The 11,666-nt window shown below is 42.8% G+C and overlaps 1 protein-coding gene across 1 annotated transcript; it reads left to right on the top strand.

Moving 5' to 3' along the window:
* The first annotated feature begins 4,683 nt into the window (after nt 1-4,683).
* GATAD1 (GATA zinc finger domain containing 1) lies at nt 4,684-10,754 on the top strand. The gene is made up of 5 exons (XM_035129313.3): nt 4,684-4,976; nt 7,159-7,284; nt 7,842-7,901; nt 9,249-9,432; nt 10,274-10,754. Exons 1-5 carry the CDS (start codon nt 4,767-4,769, stop codon nt 10,462-10,464), a joined length of 771 nt encoding a protein of 256 aa, XP_034985204.1. The 5' UTR covers nt 4,684-4,766; the 3' UTR covers nt 10,465-10,754.
* The last annotated feature ends 912 nt before the right edge of the window (nt 10,755-11,666 follow it).

Raw genomic sequence — 11,666 nt, 5'->3', positions numbered from 1 at the left:
CATTTGAATGTGCCTGCCTATCAAAAAGCTCAACCACAAACACCACTCCCTGCAGCCTGAAAGTGTCTACAAGCAAGCCCTGTGTGCATTTAGGTCCATAGGGCTCGTCACCTAGAGCAGGCACCCCCAAACTCGACCCTCTAGCTGTTTTGGGACTACAACTCCCATCATCCCTAGCTAACAGGACCAATGGTCAGGGATGATGGGAACTGTAGTCCCAAAACAGCTGGAGGGCCGAGTTTGGGGATGCCTGACCTAGAGTCTATCCTCAGTTCCTGATATATGCCTCATATATTCCAGGTCAGCATCCTCTGACATCTGCCCATAACACTATATATAAGACTCCTACTCCTTTCACGACAATACCTTGCAGACAGGTATTGGGATAGTAGTGGGAAGATAGCCGGCTATCAAAGCTGTTCACCTCTCAAGGAACTAACCGAGCTTTCCATGCTGTGTTTGCCCTCAGGCTGTATTGGATGTCATGGTTCAGCCAAGTCAGATCCTGCTCCCACAGCTGCTCAAAATCTGTAGAGCAGTCTGGAACTCAGCCCATATGATCCTGTTTATAGGTGCTTCCACAGCCCAAGGGTGTATAGCAAGTTATTAAAAGAACTTCCCTTTCTCTTAATGGGTCACAGTCTTCTACACACAATATATATATATATATCTTATAAGTTGTGACAAAAATTAAGACTACAGAATCTAGGCACTGCTTATATCTTGTTCTAAATGAGATTCTCCAAGGAAGATGGGGGGGGAACATCCCCAAGTCAATCTGGACAGCATGAAAAAAAATCATTCCTTGCTTTTCTATAAACTGAGATAATCCTGAAACAAAGGAGGGTAGGCTTCATCACCTGCCTGCACAAAATGCAGCCAAACTGATTTGGGGTAAGCCATCTATAGGCACCCAGTCCCACAAACCTCACTGTCAAATCTCGTAAGGGCTGGAAATCCAGATCTCACAAGATCTTGGGCTCATGCTCTTGTGACCCCCATGACCGCAGAGACTGGCTATGACATCTATGAAGATCTCCCAGAAACATTGCTAAATGGGAGGGACTCAGTCATCTCCTCCAGACTTTCTTGCATATTTCCCTTATCACTACTATTAGGAGACTTACCCATTTTTGCACTTTGGATCCTAACACCCTTGCGCAATAGCCTGGTGTAACCACTTCTCGTTCAGAGGGCTTCTGAAGCTAAGGGATTAAGGTAATGAAGAAGAATAAAACTTTTTATCAAGTTAAAAATATGTTCTCTATTTATATAAATAGTTCCATAGAACTATATTTCTATAGTTCCCCCAGAGTGGCTGGGGGAACCTGGCCAGATGAGTGGGGTATAAATAAATTATTATTATTATTATTATTATTATTATTATTATTATTATTATTATTATAGTTAGTTTTTTAGCATTTCCTATGGAGCCCCTGCTGCATTAAAACTGATCTAAAATGGCTCTCCAGGGAATATCCTTCCTTGTTATCTAAAACTTATCTAAATCTGAATCCAAATAGTTAGAGAAGAGACTGATACAAGATATGGCAACTTGTCACTAGAGGTAAAGGTACCACTACTATTAAGTAGTTTACTTTCTAACAATGAACAAAAGGGAAGAAAAAAGCTCTGCAGGCAAGGGGTGACATACTGGGCTCCTGAGCCCCACAGGGGTGCCGCAGAAATAATGTAGTTGGTCAAGGAAGCCGTGGACTCAAAAACGTTGAAAACCTCTGTTTTAATGGACTGCCACTATTAAAAGGTAGGGCAGCATTACCTACCAAAGATATAAACTAATACTCTGTGATAACTCAGTAAGGACACTATGGCAACATGGCATCTAGAAGTTTCAAGAAACAGAATTCTAAAAGTGACAGTTGGCAAAAGGGAGCTCAAGAGGGTAGCACAATAATAAATGAGATGGGGACAAGACTGGCCCCTTTCACCACTTGCTATGGCCATACCCATGACCCAATGTTAATTCATTTTTTAAAAATTCAAAACATTTTCCAGCATCCCCCTAATCCAAATAAGGCAGTTTACGATAGGCATTGAAGTGGAGAAACTGTCTCTAATTTTTTCAGTTGTCTCTACATGAATGTACAGAGTATGGGAAACAAGCAAGGCAAATTTGAGCTCTTAACACAGGATCTAGAAGGCAATATGGAAACCTGGTGGGATGAGACTCATGACTGGAATGTAGAAATTGAAGGGTATAACCTATTCAAAAGGAATAGACCAAAAGGAAAGGGAACATAACTTGGAACATGGAAGGCAGATTGAGAGTATAAGGGGGGGAAATGATAGAACACCAGTGACCTTACTGTGTGTTTCTGCTATAGAACTCCAGGCCCAACTGAAGACTTGGATGATACCTTCCTAGAGTAGATTACCAAACATTAAAAAAAGGAGAGATACAGGGCCGGCTCATCGCAGACCCCCGGTGGCGCAGGGCACCATGGCGCCGGCCCACCAGGAGGGCGCCGCGAGCTGCGCCCGCTGGCCGGCCGGCCGGTCCGCTGCGCAGCTGCGCGCGGCGCCCACCTGCCAACCGCGCTGGGAAACGGGGCGGGAGGGCGCCGGAGAGATCGTGCTGTGTCTGCCCGCCCGCCGCGCAGCAGCGCCACGCCCACCCGCCCACCGCGTTGGGAAACGGGGCAGAAGGGTGCCGGAGAGATCCGGCACACCATGGCTACAGGGGCGCCATAGGGCGCTGGAGAGATCCGGCGCACCATGGCGACAGGGGCGCTTAAGACGGCGCTGGAGAGATATAGTAGTCATGGGAGACTTCAACTTCCCCAATACCTGTTTTACGGTCCGACAAGTTCTTCCATTGTCAGACTGATAATTTGATGTCCCAGAAGGTGGAAGAAGTAACAGGTCCTTACCACCACTGATTGATGAAGTAGAAGTACTGGGATCCTTGAGAGGAAGTAATCATAGGTTTCATTATACAGAGGCAATGGAAAGATGAGTGTAGTCAGACTTGCACTCAGGACTTTAAGAAGGCTGATTTCAAAAAGCTTAAGGAACTACTGGGTGTCAGAAATACTAAAAGAGAAGGAAATCCAAAATGGATGGGAATTTCTTAAAGGTGAAATATTGAAGGCACAAATGCAGACAATTCCAACAAGAAAGAAAAGTGGGAGGCAACTAAAGAAACCAGTGTGGCTGCATAAGGAGCTTACAGATGAGCTGAGATTTAAGAAGGCCAGGTATAAGAAAAAGGGAAAAGGGAAAATCATGAAGGAAGAGTATACATAAGTAGCCAACAGCTGCAAGAGGAAAGGCAGGCAGGCTAAAGCTCAGAATGAGCTCAGGCTTGCAAGAGAGGTTAAAAACAATTTTTAGAAATGGTTTCTTCAGCTATGCTGAGTAAGAGGCAGAAGAAGCAAGTACTAGGTCTTCTGCATGGAGAAGACAGAGAAATGCTGTTCGGTGACAGAGAGGAAGAACTGCTCAACACCTACTTTGTCTCTGTCTTCACCCAAAAGGAAAGCAGTGCCCAACCTGGGTGATAACAGAATAAACAATGCAAGGAGGGAGCTGCAGCCCAAGTTAGGAAAAGAGGTGGTAAAGGAACGCCACCTTTTAGTAAGTATATTATTGATACACATTCAATATAACTTACTTCATTTTAAGTAACTTATTTTTTGTTTCATTTCATGTACTTTATTACTTCCATTCATACTCTTTTTGTGGGTGAATTTAGAGTTTATGAAAAATATTGGATTGACAACCTTTGATTCTGAAGGTCATTACTGAGCTACACAACAGTACCAGTTTTCAGTTCTGTCCTTAAAACAGATAGGTGCCAGAGGGAGGGGTATTATTGGTTGTGAGGGTGTCTTCCTTATTTCAGTTTTATAGGTTGCTTTATACATTTTCACTGCAGTCTTTGGGTCCCTGTGAGCTCCAGGAGACCTCTAATTCAGAGTGAACACTATTAGAAGGCAATTAACTTGTTGCTGTTGGTTTTAGTGATTAGTAATGTTGGTTTTAGTTCTATGTACCGTGTAATTTTATATTGTACACAGCTGTTTATTACGGAAGAGGAATGGAGCCTACAAACATAAATCCCCATGTTTTACACACACACACCCCAGCAAAATCTTATCCTTAACTTTCTTCAGCTGCTTTCTTGTGATAGGTACCGGTACAAGTTTCCCCAAGAAATTTTCAGAAATACAACTATAGCCTTCTATGCAGCACTTTGTCTTCCATCCTACCCACCAACCACTCAATACATTTCTGAGAAAAACAAGTCCAGGATTCAGATGGAAACTTGGCCCATAAACTTCATCTGCTGCTTTTCGAGGCCGGCCTTTATCACATTCCTCTCCCGTTGTTGAGCGTTTTTAAAATACTGCTAGTCAGTGTGTCTGCTCGGTTGACTTGACTACGTCTACAGCCGACCTCAAGGACGACTCAAGGCATTGGGGCTCCCGAGGAAGACCACGATATACCGCCCCTGTCTTCCCCGCAAAACCGGCCACCTCGCCCTGGGTCGCCAGTCGGCCTGAGGGCGGGAAGCCCCGGCTTTCCTCGTTCGTCTCCCCCCCCCCTCAGGCCATGCAGCCTAGTGGGCAGCCAGCAGAGGGCAGAGGCCCCTCTTTTGCGGCGCTTCCCTTCCCGGCCGCTCTGCTCTCTCTCTCTCCCCCCTCCCCAGCTTCCTCAGTTGCTCCGCTTCCAGGCACAACATCCGTCGTGGCGACGAGCGGGCTTGCAGCCGGAGGCCGAGCGAGCGGTGACCCGGCGCCAAGATGCCGCTGGGCCTGAAGCCGACGTGCAGCATGTGCCGCACCACCTCCTCGTCCATGTGGAAGAAAGGGGGCCAGGGCGAGATCCTTTGCAACAACTGCACGGGCCGACCGGGGCCTCCCGGGTCCGCGGGAGCCGCCTACGCCACGACCTCGGCGGCTGCGCAGCACAGCAACGGCGGCAGCGGCGGAGGGAGCGGCGGCGGGAAGCAGGTGAGGAGGAGGAGGCGGCGGCTTCCTGACAATCTGCCGCTTTCGGGCTGCGGCGGGTCCCTTGAGCGCTCTTGGGGAGCAGGGCCCGCCGCCGGAGCCAGTGGGCCTCCTCGGTCGCCCACGGCCAAGCCACCCTCCCCAGAAGAGGTCATGGAACAAAAGGAGGGATAGCTCAGTCTAAAGAGCATCCCCACTGCAGCAGGGGGTTGGACTAGATGACCCCCGTGGTCCCTCCCAGCGCTACAATTCTAGGTCTAGGTCAGCGGTGTGACATCGGACCTCTGTGGGTCACGTCGCGCTCTTCTCGTTCTGCTTCAGTGACACCGAGCAGATCTGTTTTCCGTACTCCCCGGCGCCGCCAAGCTCTTCAAGTTAATAGGCATTGCAAGGATAAAAGCTCAACAACTTTCAACCTTAACGGTGCACGTTCAAACTTCACCTGATCTGAGTTGTGCCTCTAACTCAGGGGTGGGGATTCCCTTCTTGGGCAGCCTTGCAAGGGGTTACATGCCAGTGGCGGGTGCAGGCAAAAGTGGGTGGTGCAATTAACAGCATCAATCAGAGGATGTTCCAATCAAGCAATTAAGAAAGAGTGGAACTGTGTTAATTAATTAATATGGTATAACTTAATAGCCACAACAGGTAACACGAAATTTAGTAGGAATTATAGGATAAAAAAATAGATATAGTGAATAATGCAACAATTATAAATAGTACAGTACAGTAGGTAAAAGAAGATCGGACACGGATGGGGGGAGGGGGAAAGGTTATTTTTTTCTTTAGGTTTGTTTGAATATATGGAATATATAGTGTCTGTTTTGAACTGTTGGTTCCCCCCATTTTGTTTTGTAATACTTAAATGTTTAAATAAAGTGTTTTAAATAAATAAAGTGGGTGGTGCAACTAGTGCACATGCTACCTTTGAAGAGAGAGAGAGAGGTGTGTGTGAAGAAACTAGTAACGAGTGGCATTCTGGTGTTTCTGTGAATTGTGCGTGATTATTAATATTTGGTGAGTATAATACATGAGCTAAGGTATGTGTTGGGAGTGGGAATGTGTTTGGGTTGTTGAAAGTGAATGGTGATTAGATAAGAGTTTGAAAGGGAGTTTGAATGCTGTTGGGAGGCAGTTGAGAAGTGAGTTGGGTTTTGGGAAGTGGGTGGTAATTGGAGTGAGAGTTGGAGATAGAGCGTTTCGATGGTAGCAGGGTTGGTTTACTAGAGCAGGATCAATATTGTTAACTAGCTATGTTTTTATACGAGAAAAAAGTAACAATTGATACCAAACTGATACCATTTTGCTTCTGAACCCTATGATCATCAAACTCTTATTTCTGTTTTTTAATAAGCACTGTATTGCACCACATGCCTCTTGACTGCTTATGTAAGAGATGAGGACTATTCATAATATTGTGTCTGGTGTGGAAACAAGAAGGAAAATTCAGAAATACCTATCAGAAACCCAGTTCAGGGCTATACATCTTACAAAGAATGGTGTGGTGGTACAGGGGAGCTGAGGGGAGTGCCACAGCACCACATAGCTTAGGCAGGGGGTGGCATGACACTAGCCTACTTTCAGATAATTCTATATTGGTTTGCAGCCTTAGGCCGAGATCTCGGGCTCACTTATCTGGGAATAAGTCCCATTGAATATAGTGGGATTTTTGAATAAACATGCATAGGACTGCACTGTAAATTCTATGATTTGAAATTATTTCTCAGTTGCTGAAGCTCTCTAGATTGATACTCATTCTTTTATTGTATACTGTACTGTGTTAGTTTTATGATGTTAGCCGCCCTGATCCCGGCTCTGGCCGGGGAGGGCGGGGTACAAATAAAATTTATTTACGTATTTATTTATTTGTTTGTTTAAGGCTGCCCTGCGGAATTTTTTTTAACAACAGTGTTTAAGGCAAGCACTTGAAATAAAAATCTTTCTGCTGAAATTAGCGGCCTGTACTATTAGTAAAGGTGTTTAGAATAGGTGTTTCATCTCTTTCTGGCCTGGGGAAAGTGGGTCCTACTATGTCCCCCTACTCTATGAATAACTATCTATCTATCTATCTATCTATCTATCTATCTATCTATCTATCTATCTATCTATCTATCTCTATATGTCTTGTTGTATATTTGATCATGTATATACTAATGAATTGCCACTATTTCTTACTTTTGTACACTAGAGTAAGCAAGAAATTCACAGAAGATCTGCTCGATTAAGAAACACAAAATACAAGTCTGCTCCAGCTGCTGAAAAGAAAGTTTCCACTAAAGGAAAAGGGAGAAGGCATATTTTTAAGTTAAAAAATGTAAGGTGATTATGGACTCCAGCTACAGTTGAAAACTTTCTAAATTAAAGCAGTGTGGCAGATGCTGTACTAAAAAATAGTAAGGTTTACAAAAGGCTGCACCAAATATAAGTATTTTCCTACATGCTTATCAAATTATATACAACATTGCTACATTAGTATTGCTTTCCAGAAGAACCATGAGTATTTATCACATAAGATTATGCACATTATTGGATTGAAATAGATGTATTTAGTATGCTTCAGCTCATACTTGTTGAGCATAATGTGCGAAATGACTCTTGAGCAATGTCTTAAGAGACTTTTTTCCATTTGTGTAGAATATCAATATTCTATGCATTTCTGAATGTGAAATGCTTCCTGGTTAAAACACGTAACAAATATAGATGCATTTTGTCAAAACTTACTGATACTGAAGCTATTAATTTCTTGATGTTTTCATATATAGTGGTCCAAAGATTATCAATTTTTCATCCAAATATTTACAAAAAATGCATTATATTTTAATTTTGACACGTTATTTGTGCAGTTTAATCATTATAACCTTCATTTTTCAGCCCATCAAAGCTCCAGAGTCTGTAGCTACCATAATTACAGCAGAATCTATCTTCCATAAGGTATGTTATTAGAAGTTTATGAAAATAGAAGTGTTTCAAAAGTCAATGAAAGTGTAAATAAATCTTTAAATGAGTACTTGGCAAGAAAATTTATTGGACTGTGACTCAAACATACAGTATGTATTTAGTGTTTTTTGCAGCAGCAGTATAAATCTGCACTGTAATTTGCATTTTTCCTGTAAATTGTTACTGAAGTTTCCTAAGCACATAACTTGCTAAGGATGCTAGCATGTTCATGACTAAACTGAGACTTTCTGATGTAGTTCATACTCTTCAAGAGCAAAGTAGTTTTCAAATTGAAAAACTCCATTAGGTGTTATCAGATCATTTGCTATGACATAGTTTGAAACTGTTATATATTTATTTATGTTACTGTATTGACACTCTAACTTACGTATTTGGAGCAGCTTGACAGCCATTGTATCAATATCCTTATCTGTCTCTAAAAAGATATGAAAATATTGTTTTTATTTATTTTAACATATTTATGTGCTTTAAAACCACATTAAATCAGCATTATTGGCGTAGAAGTGCAGACTAAAACTCTGAACAGCCAGATTTTAGGGGATGGAGAAAAATGTTGTAGGCACATTGTTTCAATCCTGTTTGTTGTCAGGGAACACTGAAAATGCCCTTAAACTTAGTACTGTGGCCTCACTGAAGGGAAAATGCAAATATGGCTTTCTGCAACTGCAGCGTGGGGGAAACGGATAATGTACATAGACCAGCTGGGGACCAACAAGGGAAGAAGGATAAGAGCCTGAGGAGCGGTGGTTGGACAACGATGAGGGAGAAGACTGGGAAGAGGAGGGGCTGGAAGCTGAGGAGGTAACAGGGCTTTGTGAGCTGGGAGAACCTGTGGCAGAGAGAAGTTCAGAATCCGAGTCAGGCTGAAGCCAAATTGGGAGGATGGAAGCCAATAGAGATGAGGCAGGCTGGTGAAGGGTCAAGACCAGGATGTGCCCCCATCCTGCTGCAACAAGCTCCCCTTCCCATCTCCCAGAACCAGAAGAGGATTGAAACAGGCAAAGCGGTGACACAACTTCATGGAGGTGTAGACTCCAATTGCTTGGGAAAAGCCCTGGAGAGGAGGGGACTTAGATGGTTGTGGGGAGGCAGGGACTTTCAGTCTTGGCAACTGATTTAATGGGGTAAGACCTACTGGGGATGAGCTGTTGTACTTGTTAGGCCCGACACTCAACCAAGTCTGTGAAGATACTGTTTTTGCTAATAATGAGTTATCTCTAGTGTGACTACCGGCCAGCTCACTCTGTGACACTGAAGCAGAAACTATTATCAGTTTAGCTTTTTTAAAAAATTAATTCTAATTATCTATATCTTTTCTAGGGAGTTTACTATCAGATTGGAGATGTTGTTTCAGTGATTGATGAGCAGGATGGTAAAATATACTATGCTCAGATTAGAGGGTTTATTCAAGACCAATACTGCGAAAAAAGTGCAGCTTTAACATGGCTCATTCCTACTGCAGCTAGCCCCAAAGACTGTTTTGACCCTGCAACTTACATAATAGGTAAGTTCCAAGGCCCAAAATGTTTAAATTCTACCTGTCCTGACAAAGCAGAAAGTGCTATATGTGATATAACTCCAGAGTCCTAGATTTCTTTTTATCCTGTAGTACAAGCTAGTTACGCAGGGTTGCCTTTAGACTTGCTCATGAATTGCAGTTCTGGCAGATGTAGATTTGTGTTAGAAATGAAGTTCAGAGTTGTATATCTAACAGCAACATATTCTCCTGGGAAGCGTGCTGATGTTGGAGTGTCGTTCCCAGTATAAATCAATAGTACCACTAGATAAAACTGCCTCCTAGCTACTTTCGGCGGGGAGAAGTTGCTATGGACACACAAGGTCCTCTACACATGTGAACCTTCTCTTCTTAGGCCCAGAGAAACTGGGCTGGAGGGCAACATGCTTGCTACAGAGAGGCAGCATGCTGAATGAATGCCCCTCTTCCATCATCATCAGTAGTATGGTTACACAGCCTCAAGCTGTGCAAGTCCTTATTTTCCTCTGCTGTTTGTTAGAAGTGTTGGTATTGATCTGAAACCAGTTGAAATTATTTCCTAGGAGGATTGAGATACCAGGTATCCGTGTGTTTCTGCATTTTATATACAATTCTGTGTTTTGCCCTTACTTTGGAGGATGGAGGACTTCATATAAGATTCTCCCATCTAATGTCACTGCAGGCTCAGCTTGCATAGCTTTATTCCCTGCATAGTGCTACCGTATATCCATGCTGGGGAAAGTACCTGTCTTGCTAGTGATACTTAAGGAGAAATATGACAATGGTCAATTGGATGTACCATAAAGCTCCAAGTGGGGGAATAACTAACTTTTTCATTTTTTTATTTAAGGGCCAGAAGAAGACCTTCCAAGGAAAATTGAGTACTTAGAGTTTGTTTGTCATGCGCCTTCAGAATATTTCAAATCTCAGTCATCTCCTTTCCCTACCATTCCTACTAGACCAGAAAAGGGTTATATCTGGACTCACGTTGGACCTACCCCAGCAATTTCCATCAAGGAAACTGTTGCCAGCAGCTTGTAGTGTGTCTTGCTCTTGAGAGACTCCTTTTTATGTATATTAATATTCACAAATGTTTATGTTTTAGTACGGTATATCCAGCTAGGCCTATGAGTGGCTTTTATTTATTATTTAAATTTGGGTGCCTTTTTCAAAATCAAAATTTCTTCACGTTATTTGAAACTTCTTTTTCTTCTCTGTCAAAAGTAACTTCTCACATGCTTGTTCAATCTAGTGAGAAGCTGTACATTTTGTATTTGTTAGTATTGCTTTATACAAAAATAAAGTTATTGACTACCTTTCTTCACAAAAAAGCCTCTGTTACTATCACTTTGAAAAACTTATGTATCTGTGTGTTCATTTACAAAAACCATTGCATCTAGTAAATAGAACTTAAGTTCAGTATAGTATAGTATAGAGCATAATTGCAGGTGTTCATTTCCTCCCCGCTCCAAATTACTATATGCCAGGGATGGGGAACTTGCAGTTGTAATAGTACAACGTACATGGAGTCCTACTCCTATCGGCCACAGCCAGCATGGCCAGTGGTCAGGGCTAATGGGAGTTTTAGTTCAACACCATCTGGATTGTCGCAAGATCCATATCCTTGTTCTTTGCCCAAATAAACAAATTTCACTATTATGCTGTTAATTTTCTGAAACTACAACAACTGAGCAGATTTTTAAATAGCTGCTTGCCAAAGGTTCATAAGAATTGTCTTACTGTGTGCCAGGTAAGATGTAAAGGGAGTAAACACTGTTAAGAGAGGGGACAAGTACAGCCACATTGAAATACGTGATCAGGTGTCCACCTCTAAATAAATCTTCATTGGAGAGAGGATATTCTAACCACCAGTAGTTGCTGTTATCCTTTTCCTTCAAAAGATGCTTAAGCGTATGTTTGCAAGGCTATGCATATTCTCAAACAATTATCATCATGGATCTGTTATTATCATCATGGATCAATCTAGCTTCAGACTTCCTTCAGACTTCCTTGGCTTCTCAGTAATACCATCAACCATGGTATCCTTTTTACACCCACTAGTTAGTGTAGGAACTGGTGGCACCATGCTTCAAGTGAGTTCATTCCTATGTAGCTGAGCATGCCATTTCAGAACATAGTTCTGGAGCAGGGGACTACTGCCCCATAATACCTGCACTTTCATGGTTAACAATTCTGTCTTTGGGGGGCCTTTCAACATCTACCCATGAAGCTACTGCACGCAA

Source organism: Zootoca vivipara, chromosome 11 (genome assembly GCF_965207765.1).
Source record: "Zootoca vivipara chromosome 11, rZooViv2.hap1.1, whole genome shotgun sequence".
Lineage (NCBI taxonomy): Eukaryota > Metazoa > Chordata > Lepidosauria > Squamata > Lacertidae > Zootoca > Zootoca vivipara.
Note: the sequence above shows the minus strand (reverse complement) of the source record. Positions and strands in the feature narration are given on the sequence as shown.